Genomic DNA, 21836 nt, shown 5'->3' with positions numbered 1-21836 from the left:
CTGTGGAGGGGTTCTCACCTGAGCTCCTCGACTATGCAAGATTTCTGCAACAAAGCAGGCACAGAGGCGTTGTAGATTTCTGCACTGTACAAGCACAGAGCCTGATGCTCAAGTTTCACAAGGAAGAACAGTCCTGGGGTGTGCATGTGTGTGTGTGCGCACGTACACACATGTGTATATTATATAGAACCTTCAGGCATGCTTCTAAACAGTTGACAGAAAATCCGACAGAATGAAAAATGCAAGCCTTCCACCCGTGTCCAAACAGCATAGCACAAAACACCTCCGGTTCAAAGGCTTAGAAGAATAAACAACCTTGCCTTGTGCCAAGAAGGGATTAATGCTGACATTCAGCAAAGCCTTCCTTAGTGAGGGAATTCCACAGGTGGCTGCCCACCACTGATAAGGCTCTCTCTGGTGCCACCTGCCTGACCTCAAGTGGCAGGAGCCCGAGGAGCTGGCTGTCAAAAGTGATCTCAATACGCAGGCAGGTCGGCACGGGAGTTGGGGTTCCTTTTCTCTCTTCATTAGTGGCCACGATAAACTGTTGAACCCAGATGCTTGCTTGAGTAAATAGACTGGGGGAAAGCAATGCACGACATGATCAGCGAGTGGTAAAACTTGCAATCTTGCCAGGTTTTCTTAAAATCAACCTACAATTGGCATCAGCAGCTGCACCAGGCTAACGACATTTGCTGCTGAAAAGACTCTCTGTTTCCTTTATTGAGCTTATTTGCAGCCCCTCTTCCTGTGGTTAAAGGGCATGTTCCATCTTAGATTGCAATTCAGTTGGCAGAAGGCCACTCTATTTTCTACCTTGATGCTATTAAAGCACCTTATTGCAGCATTTATTTGGGAACTAAAGCATGCAGTTTTATTTACAGCACAATTAAACACCGGTACAATTACCAAATTGAGGGAAGAAACTTTACCATGGACACTAAATTATTCCTAATAGACTTTGTTAGTCAGTAAATTGTTGTTAAGCAGGTAGAACACTTCATTTCAATTACCATGATATGTAGATGTTCTCCATCTTTAATGTCTAAGTTGCACGTGTTTTTATACCAATAAAACATTCTCATAGTTCTGAGGTGCACATTTTTCTGGAGTGACAAGGAAAGGTACCGTTCCAGCCCAATCAGCCACCAAGAGATTCCCAGAGCCAGTATGGTATGGTACATGCCGTCCATGGCTAGGGAAGTTCAAACGTCCACTCATACATAAAACTGCTGAACAGAACAACTGGGCCAGGCATGTTCTCTTAGGGTTGGTGTGAGGCTAAAATAGGACGGGCCCATTTATGCCAATGTGTCTCCGAGTTGTTTTATTTACAATCTTAGGGAGGATATAAATAAAGTAACAATTCTGCTTATGCTAACTAAAATAAATTTCCTCAGAGCTCCCCGGAAAGGTTCTCCCTGCAAGTTCTCTCCATATGTTTCTTGATTTCTGATTTAGGTGGCAGTTTTATAAATCAATGTATGCTAACCTGAATCGGGCAATTTTGGAGAAGACTGTACCATCGCATCATTATTCTCTTCATGGAAACTTAAGGTTTACTTCGTGGAGCACTTAAAGGCTGAACAAGTGCTCTGGGAACCTAGCTTATAGGTATTATTCCCAATAATAGATGCATAGGCACCATCTGGGTGATATAAATTAAGGCATTCTTGCACACCTACACTCTAAATTAATTATCATTTCATTGATCTTCCTTCTGTTCCAGTCCACTTCTCACAAATGGCTCCATATGTTGTATGGCACAAAACAAACCAAGCTTGAACAACATCTTGATATCCCTGAGCTACTGATTAATTTGAGTTATGACATCCGTAAAACTTGTCTCCCCCTCGCCGTTGCATCATTTTTTAATTAAGCGACCCATTTCAAGAATGGGCCATTTCAAATAATTCAAACCCTGCTTTTCCATCAAGAGTTTCTCTAAGTTCTTCTCTACTCCTTACTTGTCTTACTGAACATCTGGGGTGAAGATCCCTGGCACTTTGGCAGGGCTGGCCCTACCATTAGGCAAAGTAAGATGCTCACCTTGGGCTGTACAGATGTTAGGAGGCAGCAGGCAAGTGCTGGAAGAGTCAGTGTTGTCCCATGTGGTCCATTTTGTACCACCTAAGTTAGTTTGCTGACTTCAGGTGTGGTGAAGGAGGGTCTCCCAGCACCTGCCATTACAAGGAAGATTCACCAGCCAGTCCCATCTGATTTCCTTGGATGGGGATGCCATCTTGATCTTTGTCTCAGGTAGCAAAATGTCTTTGGCTAGTCCTACACCTTGGCTATAGGTAAGATGGCTACAGGATGCTTCCAATCATAAAGGAGGGTGGTAAGGGTGTTGTTCTTCTGCTTCCTTCATGCACAAAATCTCCCAGCTTCACAATGGGAAAGATGTAAAAGGATACGGATGCAATATATCAGTGAGGTGGAAGAGTGGAGCATGGTATTGGTAGAGAGGGCCAAAAGCTACAGGCATATCATGGCAGTCTCAGGCCAGAATTAAGATTATTCCTTTTTTAAAAACACAGGGGTAACTTCTCAACCTGATCCTGTGTAGTGAATCATAAATGAACGATTCATTCTGACACCATATTATGGTGAGACCAAATTCTGCCACCATATTATGAGACTTCATACTGGTTTCTATTGCTTTGTTTACTAACACTGAGGTAAAGTATTACTACCACGTTTGCAAAGCTCTCTGCCCCCTCCAACACCTGAAAAATTGGTCTTTGTTAACCTCATCTTATTCTCAGTGACCAGTGGAGGCAACCAACTCCCTTCCCTTCCAACAATGCCCCTGGGAACAATGCGACATTGTGGTTTCTGCTGGTGTTGCACTGGCCATGACAATGACTAACTGCCACATGACAAAGGTCTGTGTGTGAGTTAAAAGTGGTGGACAACTTGTAAACCAAAACATCTGGCGCTCTCATCATACCACACCAAAACTTATGATGGCAGGCTAGGAATGATGGGAGTCGTAGGCTAACACATCTGGAAAGCCCTAAGTTGCCCACCCTTACTGTAAAAGAAGGCCTTCTCTGGTCGGAATAGAATGCCTCTTGTCTCCTTGAAATCACTAGAATTCACCCTGTTTGAAAAGGGCATTTTGTGCCATGTTTTCACAACAACCTCCCACTAAAGGCTCCTGAAAAAAGTCTAGGCAGACTCCTAAATATGCCCTCGCCATAATTTCTAACCAAAGAGGGGTAAAGTTGGAAATTCTTAGGGAATTTCAGATATTGGCAGAGATTCATTTAGACTCTATGCTGATCCGAATGGAGATGTTTGAGCAATGGTTATGAAGACCTGGGGCAGGACTAAGAGAGAGGTACCGTCTCATTTGAGCCTCTTATGGTGATTACTATGGATTCTGTCAACAAAAATATAACCATGAGAAGAATTACATGTATCTGTAGAAATAAATCAATACCTGATTTAAACACCTGGCACAAAAAGAGAAAGTAAATTGTGTGCATCCTGATTTAGCTTGGCTTAGTTTTGTTTTATAATGATGACAGTCATAATAATATTGCGTGGTGAAGCCTTCAGTCCTTACTGTAGGCAGAGGACCTTTTTAAAAAATGAAAAACCCAAACGAGCATGTTTAGCTACCAACCTGTCACCGTGCTGAGTGGCCTTTGATTTCTAAAGAGCCAGAAAAATAATGCCCCATGTAGTGAGAGCATCATTTTAAAAATGATCAAAAATACAGCACTAGGTTAACTCTAGTATATGCACTGTGTACCTTGCACCTGTGCTTGAGGTACCTCTTTCCAAAACAGTCCGAGTACCTCTGAGTCATACATGCCTCCTTGTTTTCCAGGAATATTCAAGGACAGAAAGAACAAACAGACAATGTGGTTTCCCCAGCTGTCCGTTGCCTAATCAAAGATCTTTGAAGGTCTTTTTATTTTTTATTTTTTACTTCAAAAGAGTATACAGGTCTGCACATGTGAGAAAGTTCCCATTAGAACTGCCAATTTTTATTTTATTTCTTTAACCCTTGTAAAAGGTGGACATGCCTTGTGCAGCTGCATGACCAGGGGAAAAATAAGGGAAAAATCGCTCTTGCTTGGATTTTGTATTTATCTTTTATCCTTTGTTAATTACTTTCAGGGCCTTTTTGTCTGAAAGACCGGGGAATACACTTATAGCAAAATAATACAGTTGCAAGGGAAATGCTGTTAGCACGAAGTTAGAGCTACAGTGTTGGACAGAGCTTTGTGAGCCAAAATTCAGCAACTGGATCTTAGTTGCCCATTCAAGCCAAGCCACTCTCTCCCCCATAAAATAGTTTACATTACACAGGGAAAAATACATTGTTGCTGGGAAAATTAATTCCCTCCCAGCAACTGTGAGAATTGTGAAATAAGCGAGCTTTGATGAAGGCCTTGAAGAAGCAATCGGAATTGGCCAGAGGAGCACGCAGTTGAAGGATACGCTGGGAACAGGCAGCAACAGAGCGTGAAGCGAAGGGATAGGATGCAATCGAAACAAAGGGTTTGTTGGGACGTTTGCTTCATCCTATCCACAGTCGTGTGGACGAAGAAAGCAACGGCACAGCATCTGCATTATGGGGGGAGCCTGAGTACATAAATCAGGCTGTCCTCTACAGATACCCCCTGCAAGCCTGGATGGGGTGGGGGCACAAGCAGAGGACCTCATTGCCCTGCTGGCTCCTTCCCGGTGATTGCTCACTGCACAAGGGAAATGCTCTAACAGGGCCAGGGGAAGATGAGAGAGAATCTGGGTGGGAAGGAGAGACCTGGACGCTTGCAGAGCTGAGCTACACATTCTGACTGTGGATGGAGGGGGTGCCTGAAATGTCCTCAGCCTCTCACTTTGATGAAGCACACCATAATGAGGCCAACGCCGTGCACGTGCAAGACACAGCCAACTGCAGCAGGAAGGAAAACCAATAGGAGGCTGGCACAATGGACGGCTTGGCCATTGCATACATTACGGCTCTCTTTCAGAGCAGTGTCACACAGAGGCTGTTTTAGATACATGGGAACCACAAGAAAAAAGGTACCGGTGGCATTTCCTCATCGATAAAAGAAATGGCACATATGCCTGAGTTCTACAACCCTTTATTCTTTTGAAAGCATTTGAATTCTTTCGTGTCACTCTGATCCAGGAAGGTAGGACTCAAGGAAGAAACTTCCCTAGCTGGGATTATAATTTGGCATCCACATGGATCGCAACAAACGGGTCTTCGGCAGAGTTGCTGATCTGAAAATGAGCAGTGCCGTCTCCACTGACTTCGATTTTAATTGCACTGCAGTCGTTCCCCACCTTGTCCCCAGAGATGACATCACAGTAAGTGCCTGCTGGAAGGCCAGTCTGCAAAGTTTCAGACATGTTCCTGTTTAAAAGAAATAACAGGAATGGAAATTTAAATAGTGATGGATTATCGTAGTTCTACTATCTAGGACAGAGATGAAAAACATCAGATTTGGGGAACAAATATGGCCAAACTGGGAACCAATTCCAGCCCTTTGGGGTTTCCTAGATGAACAAATCCCCTGTGTACCAAAAATTTGAGGATTTCCCAGTTCTGTGCAGTTTTTTTCCCGTTCTAAAAGGTTGAGCTGCTTCTCCTAAGACTTATGACTGCCATAAAAGCTTTAAGAGAAAATATGATATTTTCTCTTTTGCCTTCAAAGCTACATACTACCAGAATGCTTTTCCCAGCCCAGAGCTTCTTCAAAATTGAATTCAGCCCCCAGGATGAAAGAAATTCATACCCCTGTTCTAAGACTATCGTTCAGCTATGCAAAGCCCAATACCGAAATGAGATTTCCCTTCCTGAAAGCACTTGAGTCTGTAGGTACAATCCTGACCTTTTAAAGCACAGCATTAAGGATGCTAAGTGCCCACTGCAGTTTGCTGAATGCTTGGTACCATGTAGCTTCATGCCTCAGCTAGGAAGATCTTTCTGCAAAGTCCCTGCTGACTTACCAGTCATCATTATTAAAGACAATGAATCCTTTGCTGCCACGTCCAAAGGCTACTTGATTGCTGTTATTGTCCCACCAGTTGGTGAATGGCTCTCCGTCCACAACATTGCGGAAAATAACCATGTTCCTTTGCAGAGAAATTGCAGCAAATGGTAATTAAGACACTAGCATAAATATAGGAGGCACTGCTAATATCGAAAGAAGAGTTAAGCATGATGAAGGCAACTGAACATGGTGGTCTTCAGCATGCTTATCTTGGGCTTGGATTGGAGCCATCAAGAAGGTACACTTCCCAACCTTATTTGACGCCAGCGATGTTCACAGACCCAGCCATTGCCACAGGTAGTGTCTGGATTAATTGTAACAGCTTTAGTTGACCCATCATCATTGCTTGGCGGTCCAACCCAGTCATTCACATCCTGGTTGTTAAAGATGAATTGATGAAACAGAACTATTAGACTATACAGATGAAAAAAGAATAAGGCTGCGAATGGAATGAATTCTCAGAATGTCTACGCTAACTGATCTGATTGAGAGCATAATCCTACATTGTTGGAAGATGCCGGGACTAAGGCCTGATCAATGCAGGAGAAGGAGGTAAAAAGAGGCAAAAGGGGCCTGAGATGGTAGGAAGGACAGAAGCATTTCAGACTGCAGTGAAGAAGAGCCATACTGGATCAGGCCAAAGGTCTATCTCGCCCAGGATTCTGCTCCCAGTGTTCAACCAGCTGTGGGAGCCCACAAGTAGGCCTTGAGTGCAACAACAGGTGGGTGCAACACTATGAATGAGCCTCATACCTACAATTAGAAAGCAGGCCTAGCCAGGAGGCACCTGGGCTAAAGCCTCTGTGATGTGCTCGCGGGGTTTATTTAGGCAGTCTTGTACTTGGAGGCGCATTCACAAATGGCATGCCCCACTTATAGGCTGAAGCAGTACAGTCTACTCGATTGCCTGGCCCATTATTCTATTAAACATGCACACCAGGAACCACCTTGAGCTATATCTGGAGAGCATCTTCAGAACTATGGTGCCAGCAGCAAGTTAAAGAAGGCTATGAGCCCTGCCAGCATTTCATTCAATGTTAAGTAGAGCACATTAAGCCTGAAACCTTTAAAGTCAGGGCAGCTTTTAAAAATGGCAGGGCCTGCTCCAGCTGGGCATCAGACCATGCATGATTATTCTTCAGAGATGCATAGGTCTAGCGGTTATGAAATAATCACAGGAAAGATGCTATTAGAACACAGCAGAGCATGGAGGAGACTGGAGCTGAACAGCACAACCTTAGTCATGTCTACTGAGAAGTAAGTCTCAATGAGCACAACAGAGTTCATTCCCATATATTCAATAGCAGGGCTTTGAATCTCTCCGTGACTCCTGCCCCACCCACCAAAAATATTTCCCACCAGAAGCCCCAATTTACTGAAGCCTAAAATGGCCCTCAGCCCTAAAGGTTGCGGGCCTCCTCAAACTTGTGGAGGGCGGGATACACATACTTTATACTCAGTCAATACATATAGCTAGTTAATTCATGCTACTTCCTGTTATTGCACAAAAGAAACTTACCCTTCCATTCTCAAAATACCTTGGCCAGCGGAAACTAGACATCACACGGGTAAAGCCGTATGGGTGAGCAAGCATGAAACCAACTCCCATTTTATAGAGCCTGAACACACGCAGAAAAAGACAAGGAAGGCATCATCAGAAGCCAAGATTTAACCTTTACTCAGTCAGAGGGGAGAGAGGAGGACTCAGTCCAGCTTTCAAAAATATTCCTCACCTGGCATCCCAGAAAGTCAAAATGGAAGCTCCACCAGCACCATGTCCCCTCTGATTATCATGATTATCAACAAAGACAAGGGCTTTATCAGAAGGCATGAAACCCCAGCCTTCTCCCCAGTTCCTAAAGAAGATGAACAGGTTCAAATGAACACATCAATGTTTTTAATGATGCACAAGAATCTTATGTTTGGACTGTAATTTTTCTCAAGTATCTGAAATAAACTAACCTCAAATACATCATCTTTTCATTATTCCACTTGCGAATGACAGTCCCTAGTTTTGCACCATATTTGAATTCAGTTACCCGACCATTTCCAAAGTACTCGCTGGATTGAATTGCTTCTCCACCCAGATCAATCACCTGGTAGAAATGAAAAATGCTATTATGATATAGTAACCTCTGAGTGGAAAAGAAGGGGGTGCAGAGAGAGAGAGAGAGGCAGGGAGAGAGGGCAAGTCAACCTTGCATGCAACCAGTTATCTTCTGATGTAGAAAAGGGATGAAAGGTCCCAAAGATATTTCCCGCATCTCTAACCAAATGCCTTTCAGTGGTAGCAGTTCAGACATTCAGCTCTGAGCCAGCCGGTGCTGACTCATCCCTAGATCTGAGGTCCCTCTCAACCTCTGGCCCATCAGCAGGTCTCCAAACGTCCAGCATTCCTACAAAAACAGCAAGTACATCTATCTACCTACCTTTGTACTACCTGCTGACAGGCTTTTTATGCTGTGATGTAGCTTGGGAATCACAGACCCTGACTCTAATGGCTTTACCTAGATGGCCTTGTGCATTGCTCCAATTGTGAAGCATCCAGTGAGCATCCAACTGCCCTTCCTGCCCTCTGTGCTTTCTATCCGCTCCAACATTCCACGCAGGTTACAGCAAAACACCAAAAAGCAATATGCCATTCCCAGATTTTTTTTAACTCTCCGAACATGTGAACTTTTGCATTTTCAGCTTGCTCAGAGCATAGCACCAATCTGACTGAAACAATAGCATGGCGTTTTTGTTTGCCAAACACCTTCGCTTAGTAATAAGCGCCCTTTTGTTGCTCTGTCATTGTTCTGTGCTGTCGCATCATCTCTGACTCATGGCAGCCCTGACAGCTCTCCAGAATGTCCACTCTGTGACAGCCCTGCTCAGCTCTTCTAAATCCCATGCTGCAACTTCCTTCATGGAGTCAATCCATCCCTTATTTGGTCTTAGTTTTCTTCTGCCGGTGACTTCCCCAGCATGATGGTCTTCGTCAGTGATACTTGCCTTCTCATAATGTGTCCAAAATAGGAGAGGGCAATATAAGGTGAAAAATAATAAATACATACCCAGCCAGCTGCCCATTGACTAAAAATGCTTTCAGAAAAGTAGACGGAAGACAGGATACTTCAGCGTCTGGCATGACCATGCTAGGCAGGGAATGGGGTTGGGCTTCTTTGCCACAGCCTCATCACCTGAAGCTTCCTGAGGGGTCGCTGGGGAAGGGGGGAGCGAGGCTGGGCAGGGCCACAGAGCCCTGGACATAGGTCCCTGAGACCTGCCTTGGCCACATTCCTGCTTTGACCCTTGCTGCCCTCTCACAGGGGAGCAGAAGAGGGCTTGCAACCAAAAGCATGCTGCTAAAAACAGTGCTGGGGGAACGAGGGCGATGTGGGTCCTGATGGCCTCCCTACTCCAGACCAAGAAACACCCTCTGCATACTGGGGGCTCCTTTGCAGGGGCAAGTGCTGCCGTGCTGCATCCCAGATCCTGCCAGGTTGTCAGATCACAACCTGGCACAAACACCCCCCTGTTCAATGAGAAATTTCACAGTGAATGTCCTACACCTTCCATTTTCTCCATAGCTCTCCATAAAGAGAGTTTGTCTCTGCATAACATGTTGAGTGATCCTAAAGTTCTGGCCTGACAAGTATGCCTGTGGGAGACAGTTGTTTGCAAATACATTTCTATGGTGTCAGCTTGAATGCCCGAGTGGCTCTCTTCATGAGCGTGGCTTCTAGATCGAGAGAGGTAGTACTGCCACTCTATGCGACTCTGGTGCACCCGCAGCTGGAGTATTGTGTTCAGTTCTGGGCCCCTCATTACAGGAAGGATATAGCCAGGTTGGAATCGGTGCAGTGAAGGGCTACAAAGATGATGGCTGGTTTGCAGGGGATGGGGCATGAGGCGAGACTGAGGGAACTGGGACTCTTCAGCCTGGAGAAGAAGAGGCTCAGAGGGGATATGTTGGTGACATGCAGGTATGTGAGGGGATGTCACATGGAGATGGGTAGAGACCTGTTCTCCCCTGCAGAGGAAGGCAGGATGCGCTCCAACGGAGCAAAGCTCAGGGAGCCAAGGTTCCATTTAGATGCCAGGAGGCACTTCCTGACATCTAATCCCGAGGGTGTGGAATGGGCTTCCACGAGAGGTAGTTGAGGCCCCATCGGTGCGGGTGTTCAAGGACAGGCTAGACATGGTGGGCATGTCATGAGTAGAGCCGACTGGAGCCAGGAGTCAGACTAGATGGCCCAGGAGACCCTTTCTGACTCGCTCTGTTTCTATGCTTTGTGTGACTATATCATCATACGAAGCATCCCGTGATCAACACTGTAGTTTCAACGCATCCACATGCATGGAGAAGAACAGGGCTGCACTTCTTCACAAGGAGTGGGCATGAACCCATGCACGTGCCATAGATTTGTGGAACTGAGGCTACAAATCAAAGTATGTGTATATGTAACACTTAAGTGGACTCCGGGGGATGGTGGAGGACAGGAAGGCCTGGAGGAATGTTGTCCATGGGTCACGATGGGTTGGACACGACTTCGCGACTAGCAACAACAATATGCAATACCACCTCCAAGATCATATGGCAAGGCACCCCTGGGGGGCCCTTAGAGGTGAAACACATCTCCAGGGTGGTCAGTTCACCTCCAGCCATCTTGCTCCAAGCAAAGTGAGCATGGTGTGGAAAGCCATGCTGAGCTTGGGGACACAGCAAATGTCCCACCTTGCCATCTTTCCAACCTGGCCTCATATGCATTTAGTGTTTATCTTCAAAATAATGAAAAGACAGACGGATGGACAGATTACCTCTTGGAAAATGAAAGGCCTTGTCCCTTCAGCAAACCATTCAGTGTTCAAATTTTTTAGCTTGTCTAAAAACGCTTTCATGTCCCCAGGCCACATATGCTTGGACGCATCAATTCGAAACCCTGCTACTCCAATGTCAATGAGGTGGTTCATATACTCTGCAACTTTGGAGCGCACATAGTCTTTCTCTAGCGCAAGGTCGAGGAGGCTAACAAGGCGGCAGTCACGAACCTGTTTGAAAAGTGGATTTGAAGACATCAGTTCACCTTTTCACACCATCAAAACGCAGCTCTAGCTCAGTGGCAAAGCACAAGCTGTGCATGCAGATCACCGTTCTGGGGCACTTCGGTGCAGAGGGGACTTCTCTGGGGCCAGGCACCCCCTCTGGTCTCAGCATCTCCTGGGACTGGGAGAACAGTCTTGCCTTAGGAGAGGCTGATTTCAATGTGAAGTTCATACAGAGAACTTCCCTCCTCTAGGGAAGGGCACTGCTTGCTAACAGGAGCCATCTTTCATGAATTTATTTCCCCACCATGCTGGCAGTTCTCTGCCAGCACACACCTACAGAATTCGCACAGGAAGCAGCACTAGGCCAAATGAGGCTATCTTCTGACACAGTGGCCATGTTGAGATGTAGAACTAAACCAGGGGTGGGGAACTTAAGGCTTGCGGGTTTCTCTGCTGCCTCATCTTTGATCAGGGAGGAGAGGTGTGAGATTTCCTCTACTGCTCTACTGTTACAACAAGGCTGCAAAGAACCTCCACTGGGACCCATGGAGTGTTACATCTTCCGTGCAACAAGGGGACAAGGGGATTTTCAGGGAGGGTTGCTATTGGAGAGGGAAAAGCTGATCACATACTTTTGTTAATTTCTCTGCAAAGAGTGTTCCTTCACTGCTGCCATCTGGATCTTTAAAAGTCTGGCTTTTGACCTATAGGTTGCCGGGATGTGCACTATGCAAGCCACTTTTGCATATTGTAAACAGCCTCCAATCTGCACAACTTGACAGTCAAGTGTGACAGACTGATTGGTTATGCAGGGGCTAAACAACCCAGCAATTAACCCAACAACAAACCATTGGTTAATTATTGGGTTTTTTGGCCCCTAACCAACCCGTTGTTCTAGGTTTGTACATCATCCTAACCACCTCCAAGCATTCCAACTGCAAATTGTTTATAGTACCTTCAAGTGGATTGCAGGTCTCACATATCCCCACAAATCAGTGGCTAAATAACTCACAATGTGCCTCCATTTAAAGCAAACTAGGTCACTCTAGATTTATTTTCAGGGAAGATAAATGAATGGAAGTTGGAAATAGGAAACTACGGAGCAGATTGTGCTAAGACAGTGTCATCAGCTGATGACTGATGACCCCAGCACTAACCATGCGTCCTGGGGACAGGATAAGAGTGGCACTGGCGTGGCAGAAAGGCTATCATTTACATTCCTGTGCATCTCGTGGCATCAAAGCCGCCATCAGATCAGAAAGCCATCTTGATAAATGTGAAGTTGTAGTCAATAGAATTGCACTTATGATTCTGCCTAGCAAAACATGCTTTATAGTGTGCCATCTTCAGTATCTAAGCATGTTATAGAACAAATACATTTATCACCTGCATGTTGTTCCATGAGCTACACTTTATATTTAAACTAAGCACTGGTAGTAGCCTGTGAGATGTTAGCACATCCTTGCTGCGCCCTGCAGAGCTCCAGATCGCTAAGGAACTAATGCTAAAAAGGTAGTTCCCAGCAACTTGGTTTAAACGTGAGGCTGGGGACATCCTATCGCACACAGATATGTCGTCTGAGCATGCACAAAGTCACATTTAAGCCAGTCTCAAATAATAAAAATTGGAGAAGAAAGGCAAGGAAGAGTGTATCATCACCGCCATCAGGAATACCAAAAGTTTACCTGGTATGGATCATCATAATTTTCAATCTCACCACTTGGAGTTCTGCATTTCCCATCATTGAAATCCCAGCTTGAGTAGGGGACCGCAGGAAAGTCTCGGGTCCCTGAATTAAAATAGCTTCCACAGGTGGAGTGGGTGCCAGACCCAGCCGCAGCTCCACACATGTGGTTGATTACTGCATCCACATAAATATGTACCTGAACAGGAAATAGATAGATATATTTACAGTTATATTTGCGGAACAATGAGAAAGGGTAACCCGCCTCTCACTCTCACAATAATGTAACATTCCCCTTTTGCTTTAATCATGACACTGCAGGTAATGTGCTCTTTGGGTAGACCAACAGATGCAAATCCTAATCCAATGAAACTGGAAACGTGCCTGAGAAGCTTGTAATAGGAAATGTCCCATCAGATCTTGCAACATTCATACATCCACAAGCTGGCAGCCTTTGTTGCTTGCCTGCCATATGGAGATACTGATGCTGTCCTACCTTAAAGGGCTGTTGTAAGCACCTACGAGATAATATTTGCGTGATATGCTTTGATCATGTGCTACAAACATCTGAAGTATTCCCATCCTCGCTGGCTCCTTATTCTCTTCAAAGCACAGTCCAAGGGGGCCTTCAACAAGGGGCTTGATCTACCCTAGAAATGGCTTCCTTGGTTGGTTCCCGTCCCAAGCTTTGCACTCTTCTGAGGAGGCACACATAACAAACATGCATCGAGTTCAATCGGTCTCTTTCCCACCCTGCCTTTTGCAGACTTTCCTGGCTCCAAGCCTGAACACAGTTTGGGTGAAGCTTATGAACTACCTTTGGAAGGGCCTTTGGGGCTCCACATCAGGAAAGCATAGGGAAATGTATTAATTTAGGGGAGATTATTTTCTGTTTTGCTGGTGTTGGATTTCTTACCCGTCCTCAGTCTTAACAATGGAGGACGTTATGAATCTAACTTAAAGGAAACACTCTGTGGGAGATTTTGTGGGGTTTGTGGCACAATTAAGTGGTTGGGCATGGCTGAACGCGACAGGGATGTGGGGCGGGGGTGGAATACCAGCATATTTTAGCTTAAAATTATAAATGGCTAAAATCTCCTACCCTGAGGGAACTGCTCCTAAAATCTCTACCCTGAGGGAACTGCTCCCACCTGCAGGGAGAATGCTCCATTGATCAATTCCACAGATGGGGGTTGTTTTTCCAGAAAAAAAATATATCTGGGTCTAAAGAACTCCCCACCATTATCACTCGGAGTGCCACAACTCCCTCCTTTTCACCACCAGAGAGAGCAATTTGTATGGATCCTAGACATGATTTGAGGGGCGTAAGAGACTAGGGGTTCCCCTCTCCCAGATCAGAGATGGCACTCCAACTTGGAAGGGAAGCTAGAGATCCAGCCCTGGTGCCCCCATACAGCCAGCATGGAAAGAACTGTACTAGTTGGGGAAAGTGACCTTGGAGAGAAGGGAAAGGGGGTGTTTAAGTGGCATTGTTGGAAGCCAGTGAGGCCAGGATACAGGTTAGGTGACTCCTTCCCAGTTTCCTCCCCTCCTCCTCCCAAGCAGTCCAACTAGCCTATCTAGCAAAATAGCAGGATGGGAGGATGCAGGGGCTGAGGCTTGCCTCTGCCACTCCTCCGGCTGTGGTGGAGGAACAGAAGATGCTGAGCTCAAGGGTGTCTCATGTTCAAGGACTTCGTCAACAGGGTCATGCCTTGGGGATATTTTAACACCTCCCAGTACTTTGGCTTGAGAAGCTTTGGGTGTGAGATGGGCAAAGTCACTGGAGTTGAAGCGAACTATGAAATAGCTGCTTTATTACAAGGATATTATGTGCATAAGAGAATGCTTTACAGAGTGGTTTTAAAAAGACTGCTAATCATTCTTAAAGGTCCAAGAGATGATGTGGCTACTGAAAGCCTTTCTTGGCTTCTTTTACTGCAGACTAAACTCGCCCAACTTCCACTCCAGCCGACTACCCTCGCAACCAGGAACAGCTTCTGTAAGAGCCTTTCCTCTGACACCCAAACTCCTGTTGTATTTTGGGTTGTTAGGACAGTAGGTCTGATTTTCACTGCATGTCTTGAGTGAGCTCTTAGGGATGCTGCTAACATAACATCGCCACCAGCTCCCTATGGCACATCTGCACCCGCCACGGTTGGTTATCCCAAAGAGAAAGAATAGCTTTCTCATCAGCGTTTCCTCATGCTATTGAACGATCCACACCAAAAGACTTTCTCCCCAGATCATCCATCAACTGTGCTCCAAATTTAATCAATCTAATTACTTATGGGTGGTCTTCTGATTACTAGTTTGTTTGGTGGCTGCAAATGTAACTGCACAGGAGATGAGCTCATGGGGTGTCTCTGTATCTTTGGAAGAAATGGTTGCCTATTTTAAGAAAAGATGCCGCTGGCATGGAACCAGAGGCGCTCTGATCAGCAAGTCCCTGTTATTACCCTAGACAGGCTTCCCATGCAACTTACTCCAACTTGGTTGCATCTGGACACCATGTCTTTAAATTCACTCTCATTTCCAGATCGGGAGCACAGCTTGTAGCTGATGGGCTGGTACCTCTCCCACCATGGTCTCCATGGATTTGTAATGATCAGGTTCTCATTTGGTGGAGAGATCTGTGGATGAAGTGACATCATAAATTATTATTATTACATTGCACTTATATCCCACCTTTCTTCCTCTTGGAAAGGACCCAAGGTGGCTTACAAGTTTCTGCTCCTCTCCATTTTATCTCCACAACAACCACCTTGTGAGGTAGGTTAGGCTGAGAGGCAGGACTGGCCCAAATCACTCAATGAGCTTCATGGCCAACAGTCCCAGTCCTGAGTCCCACTCCAGTGCTCTTAACCACCACACCACACTGGCTCTCTACTACTACTACCTACGAAATACACTACTGAATATTATTTCAACAATATTATGAGAGCCAAAGGTGCTTCTCTATGTGTATCATGGACTGCAGAAGACCTAGGCAGGTTCTCAGTGGGAAAAGCCAGAACAAGCCCTCCAGTTGCTTCAGGTAGGATACTATATGCACCCCTTCACCTTGCTCTGCATCTTCCCCACCAAATCTCCTGTCTCCATCTACCTTCCCGTTGTTGCTGCTACGGTAGTTTTGGCTGCTGTCCTCTGAAAAGCCGCATCGCTGGCACACACCAGTAGCCAGACCCAAATGCCTGACTCTGAGGAATCCTTCCTCAACACCAGTTCTTTGAAAAGGGGTGCCCCTGGAAGTCACTCTTGGCATGAGCAACCCCCAGGGACACCCCTCCAAGCCAGCCATTTAGGCTTGCAAGCTATGCTGGCCAGTCTTATGCCTGATGCAGGCACTTGCCCAGTGGCCCTCTGGATCGGCCTGAGAAGATTCTCAGAATGAGCCGGAGTTTGGGTGGCTGCTTCAGGCAGCAACACTAGTTGCTCTCCCCCTGCAGCACTTGCTGCCTGAGATGGGGATCTCACCCTGCTTCATGGGAGGGCCATCACTGCATGCGGACAATACAAAATTAGCAGCAAGTGTATCTGTCATGCTCAATGCAGAAAGTATTTTGCTGTCCAGGTTTCCTCAAAAGGAGGAGGGCGGGGAGGAGGAGTAAAAGAAGAAGTTGTTTTGGGAAAATTGCAGAGATTACCCACAACCTCCCTTTCAACTTCCCTTCACCCAAAGGACTACAGCCCCATTGAAGCCAGCACAGACTTTGCAAGCCTCTGCTTGGAAGTGACACTTGTGAACATGGTCCATAGTGTAATTCCCCATGTGGGGGTGATAGGATGTGTAGTTCTTTGCCTCCAGTTCTTTGCCTCCAGTTTCAAACTGAGGAGTCTAGAATGCTGGTATAGATCCCATGAATTCTGGCTGGAAATGCACATCACTTCTTGTTACACAAAGTTGTGCCAGGTCTCTGCTGGCCCCACCAGCACCCCTTTCATTCCACCAGTTCTCCCAGTCTTCCAAAACAGAAAGTTTATTGAGTAAAGTTGCGGAACTGAGCATGATGGCTGATTAGCAGCAGGAGCAGACCCCCACAGGAAGCTGGCCAGGAATTTGGAGCAGCTTGGACCTATTTCATAATGCAGTGTAGATTTCCAAACTGGGTGAGTTCGTATTGCTAACTTCACCAGTTCGGAGTTCACTGCCCTCCCGATACAAAAATGTGTACAAAATGCAATCATCCACTGAACACACTGATGCATCATCTGCAGTGGGTTGTATCAACCGACATGCCCGATTTACTTAAAAATAAATGACTACAGCTCCAATTCAGATTGGGACTGGCACGCACCAGACGGGGATGAACAAACCTTCATTCCCACCCCTTTGTTTTGCCATTACCCACTCTCCCTGGATGAGGATCTAAAGAAATAAAAACCTTAATTAACTCCAATCAATGCATCATCATCATCACCAATAATTTCCCCTACTGGGTCAGAATTGAAGCAGAGGTTTCCAACCTCCCCTGCTGGTGTGTGCTGGTCCCATTCTGAATTAGGGGCAAGCAAATTTGCCACAAAATCTTCTAAGAGGGCACTGCTACACCATTAAGATAACATGTAGAGTGACCCTTACAGGCTCTTTTAAAAGACTGATCTACATACTCCCTTGTCCATGTTTATTATTTCCAGTTATATTGAACTCGGTGCTTGTGGCCTTTGGGACAAGCATTTAAAATCTCCAGATAGTCACGTGCAGATTGCTTACCTGAACACCACCGTATCCATTAGGTGCCAGGTAACGCTCACATTCCAGAGCAATATCACTCCAACGCCACTCAAAGAGATGGACAATAGAGGTCGTCCTGGGCTTTGTATTGGGGTTATACTGAGCCCAAGAAAGCTCCAGAGCCACCAGTAGAAGGAAAGTCTTCATGCTGTCCCGGGTCGTGGCCATGAACAGAACTGTACTGCTGGTCTTGGTGACTATTTATATCCCTGCTAAAGCTTAAAGTACACATCAGTCATGAGACACTCAGCACAATTGCAGATCTTTACTCAGAGGTCATTCCCTTGATGGTTTAAACAAATACAGTAGGTGAAGATAGCAGACAAATTCTCTGGCAACAAATGTAGCAGGTAAAGATAGCAGACAAATTCTCAGGTGAATGTGTGTGTGTCAATGCATAGAGCAGGGTGAGAGTCGATCTGCATTTTTAGATTAGATCGTGTAATAATTAAAAGGAACCTAGTTCTTGGAATTTTGCAAGCAAAACCAACAGCGCAGGGTGCCAGCATAGCTCTGTTTTTCACATGAGCTTCCAAAAGAGAACAAAGCAAGACCCAGTTAAGCATGAACAATCCAGAAAATTGTGGATGATCCAGATCGGCACTGATGATCCATGAAGGGCATCCATGTGAAGCATGGAGATGTGACATTAGTCCATGTCCACATGGAGGTGCTTCCCTGTTTCCTTGCACTCCAGCTCTTGCTCCCTAAAAGCAGCTGTTCCATGAGGATCCAGAAGAAAGGTTGCTGGGAAGCAAAGCCACTGCACTGAGTGTGCTGAAAAACTAGTTCCTTCTGGCTCCTTTTCCATCCCAGTTGGTTGTTGTCGTAGTTTCGTGACTTTGAGAATGAGTGCTGATCTGGCGTTCTTCTTCCCCAACTATTTTATCTTTTGTGCCTTGTCTTAGAATGTAAACCTGAATTCACAAGAATGGCTTTATCTTGATCTTTACTGATCTGCAAGCCACACGCTTGCCAAAGGATAAAAAGAGGGATGTCTTACAATGGGGCTTTTGACAGTTTAATGGTTTAATTGCATTGTTTTCTCTGTATGTTAGCTGGTTTTAGCATGATCTTTACTGGTAAAGTAGGATGTAAAGTTAATTAAATATAAGATGCTTGAATAATAAGAGGGATGCATTCTATACTAGTGATGTGTAAACTGTGTGCACTGAACACATATTGATCGATTGATCATCAACAACTTATAGGCCAAAAATCTGATTTTTTAGGTGTGTAGTGAATCCTTCCCATATAAACTGCCAGGCACTAGTGTTCCTTTTTTTTTTTCACCGTGTCACACAGGGTCGAGCACAATACTAATACTCTTTCTCTTTTTTGTAGGTTAACCCAGGCCTGTGGACATAGTCAGCATTCAAGACTATGCTTAATTAATTAATTAATTTTTTGATTGATATCCTGCCTTTTTCCTACAAAGGGCTCAAGGCAGCTTACATCTCCTCCATCATCTTATCCCCACAACAACAACCCTGTGAGGTAGGTTGGGCTGAGAGTCTGTGACTGGCCCAAAGTCACCCAGCTGGCTCCATGGCCGAGCGGGGACTAGAACCCAGATCGTCTGAGTCCCAGTCCCACGCTCTTAACCACTACACCACACTGGCTCATTCAGGAAATAGGAAAAATAACTAGTTCAAAAGATACAACTCAGAGCTGAACATGGCACTAGGCCATGCTGTGCCCATTTTAACCAAAATGAGCTCCAATTTGGTCCCCAGTCTCCTCTTACTCTATGGCAGGGATGGGCGACTTTTGGCCCTCCAGAAGTTTTGGCCTACGAGTCCCATCAGGCCTGCCCAAGGGTGAACAACAGGACAAAACCTCTGGAAGGCCACAATTTGCTCACCCCGATTTTATGGTCACCACCTGAAATAACTACATTCCAGATTCAAGTTACAATCCACGGCAGCGGCATTGTCAGCCTAAACCCTTCATCTGTATTCCTGTACTGATTCTGTCAAATATCACAGCCTCCTTGTGGGACTTCACCATCATTTCGTCAGAAGAAATTAGATGATTTACATGCTCAGTCAGAATGCAGTGACATGAAGAGCTTGATCCAGCAGCACCTTGAACAGAGGAACTGCTGCGCAACGGCTATCTCAGCACTTTTAATTTATGACACATAGTATGTCATGTTACTGACTCCAAATTCAGCTGATTAGAGACATGATTTGGGCTTGTTATGAAGCAGCTCTCTTGTGAGTGAGCACTACTAGCTGCGTTTGGAAACAAAGCCAGTAAGCCAGGTGTCTTCCTTCCCCCACTTCCAGGCAGGTGGGAGATAAGCACCGAAATGCAAGACTAGCTCAAATGATTCACTTTTCAGACTTCCTAAAAGGCATTCCCCAAAGGCAAAGGTGGGGGTAAAACTTGAGCAAGCATGACCATGCCTGATCATTACCATGCTCTCTGGTAAGACACCTAGTTAACTATCTGAAATGTGCTCCCATTCTTGAAGTTCAGCCTTGACACATCTCATTAATGTCATAATTTGTTAACTGAATATCTTAAGAAAGACCCAGAAAGTCTTTTGTTTCCAGCAAGTACAACCATCATCTCCAGGCACCCTCTTTTGAAATACACGATGAGGGGCCAGCTCCATCCTGATCCCTCAACAAGCATTATTCTTGCTTCACTTGTGTAAGAACCCTCAGGTTTGGGCAGGCAGCAGCACCCCATTCCTGGTGGCATGGAGCTGCAATATTGAAATTACAATGTCGCTTCTTCCTGAGAAAGGCTGCATGTTGAACATCCTAAAAAGCCACCACAGCCCCTTAAGATTCCTAGTTTGTCAGAGCAACGTACTACCACTGTGGACCTTGCCTTTCATAGTCAAAAGGCTTTCGCTCTTGGTGCTTTCCTTTCTCCTCTCCTAAGACCAAGAGTAGCAACATGCATTCACTCTTGAACGCAGGGAAGGGCTCAGCTAGGGACAGACGTATCACTCTTAGAAATTCTCAGATTACAGCATCTACCCACTTTCCCTTCTTTGTGTGGGTTTCCTTGGGAAAGGAAACTCTGAAGACTCTGCCTTGGGAAGAGTCCTTTCCATGGTCTTGGAGACTATTTTAGGTCTGCAGCCCAGCATCACCAAAGAAGGTAGGTAATGTCTCCATCTAGATGACCCTTGGGGGAGACCAAAGCATCCCACTTGACGTTGGTGTTAACAAATCAATTTGCTCAGCTATTCCCCCCAAAACTTGCCTGCACATTTGAAACTCTGCAAAGCTGAGGATGTGGGCTATGGTAGGGTTCTGCTCTTCACCAGCATCTGTGTGTGAATCCCTTTGGGTGGGAATTGCCTTCTTAGCCACAGACGGTCTACATGCCAATGTCTAAAGATCCCTTATAAGTGGGTGTGCTGGTCTCATTGGAACACACGTGACTTAATTCATATAAGAGCACATCATATATCAGGCTATGAATGAGCATATGAACAGAGAGTCACTGCGATGCAGTGGTTTAGAGTGCTGGAAGGGGGCTGAGGCTCAGGCGATCTGGGTTCCAGTCCCTGCTCAGTCAAGAAGCCAGCTCAGTGACTTTGGGCCAATCACAGACTCTCAGCCCAACCAACTTCACAGGATGGTTTTTCTGATGCTAGGTTTGGGAGGAGGAGAAGAATTATGTAAGTCACCTTGAGTCACTAGAAAGGGAAAAAAGTGGAATATAAATATAATAAATAAATCAAATAAATATGCACTTCAGATTACAAGTCTGACATTAGCTGAATGTCTTCCTGTAACTCACAGGGTAGAAAAAAGATGAGATGAACCCAACATCACTGTTGAAAATGGCACCTTGTTCTTTACCTCCTTTGTTGCGTAACATGCAGCTGTAGAGTTAATGCCTGTTATCTCATTTAGGAACATTTCCTTGGCAGGTGAATTGATCACAGAGATCTTTATGGGACCATTGTGGTGGAATCTTCTTTACTGTGTTGTCATGCTGACCCTACTTTTTCCAGTGGTGAGAAGTTCCAGGGGCACAGTGCCTACCTGGGTTTGGTTTCCTCTGGATGGAGGTCACAGAAGGCCTATTAGCATGTTTTAATATTTGAGTAGAGTTATTGCTGAGAAGACTGAGGAGAGGTATGAGAACTACTTGAAAGGTTGCCACAAAGAGGAAGGCTAGGATCATCCCCGAGTGATAGGCTCAAGTTACAGGAAGATGAGTTCTGGTGGGACATCAGGAAGATCTGACTGTTAGAGCAGTCTGACCATCTCTCCCACACTAGAGACATTCAAGATGCCACTGAACAGCCACCAGAGAGGGATGATTTCACCTGGAGTCCTGCACGGAGCAGGGAGCTGGACCCAATGATCTTCTTGGCACCTTCCAGCTC

General features: G+C 45.6%; 1 protein-coding gene across 1 annotated transcript; it reads right to left on the bottom strand.

Annotated features, from left to right (window-relative positions):
* Positions 1-5090: 5090 nt before the first annotated feature.
* LOC123024540 (pancreatic alpha-amylase-like) lies at positions 5091-18927 on the bottom strand. The gene is made up of 10 exons (XM_044432378.1): positions 17453-18927; positions 15225-15371; positions 12740-12937; positions 10827-11057; positions 7986-8119; positions 7757-7879; positions 7543-7642; positions 6276-6397; positions 5980-6105; positions 5091-5383 (listed from the first exon to the last, which is right to left on the bottom strand). Exons 1-10 carry the CDS (start codon positions 17639-17641, stop codon positions 5194-5196), a joined length of 1560 nt encoding a protein of 519 aa, XP_044288313.1. The 5' UTR covers positions 17642-18927; the 3' UTR covers positions 5091-5193.
* Positions 18928-21836: the final 2909 nt, after the last annotated feature.

The sequence above is a fragment of the Varanus komodoensis genome, unplaced genomic scaffold (assembly GCF_004798865.1).
Source record: "Varanus komodoensis strain SLA01 unplaced genomic scaffold, ASM479886v1 scaffold24, whole genome shotgun sequence".
Classification (NCBI taxonomy): domain Eukaryota; kingdom Metazoa; phylum Chordata; class Lepidosauria; order Squamata; family Varanidae; genus Varanus; species Varanus komodoensis.
Note: the sequence above shows the minus strand (reverse complement) of the source record. Positions and strands in the feature narration are given on the sequence as shown.

Coding starts and splice junctions, on each gene's coding strand:
- LOC123024540 (XM_044432378.1), bottom strand. CDS start 17,641: ATGGCCACGACCCGGGACAGCATGAAGACTTTCCTTCTACTGGTGGCT. Junction 7,643..7,756: donor TTGACTTTCTGGGATGCCAG/GTGAGGAATATT, acceptor GCGTGTGTTCAG/GCTCTATAAAATGGGAGTTG. Junction 6,398..7,542: donor GGTATTTTGAGAATGGAAGG/GTAAGTTTCTTT, acceptor TTTAACAACCAG/GATGTGAATGACTGGGTTGG.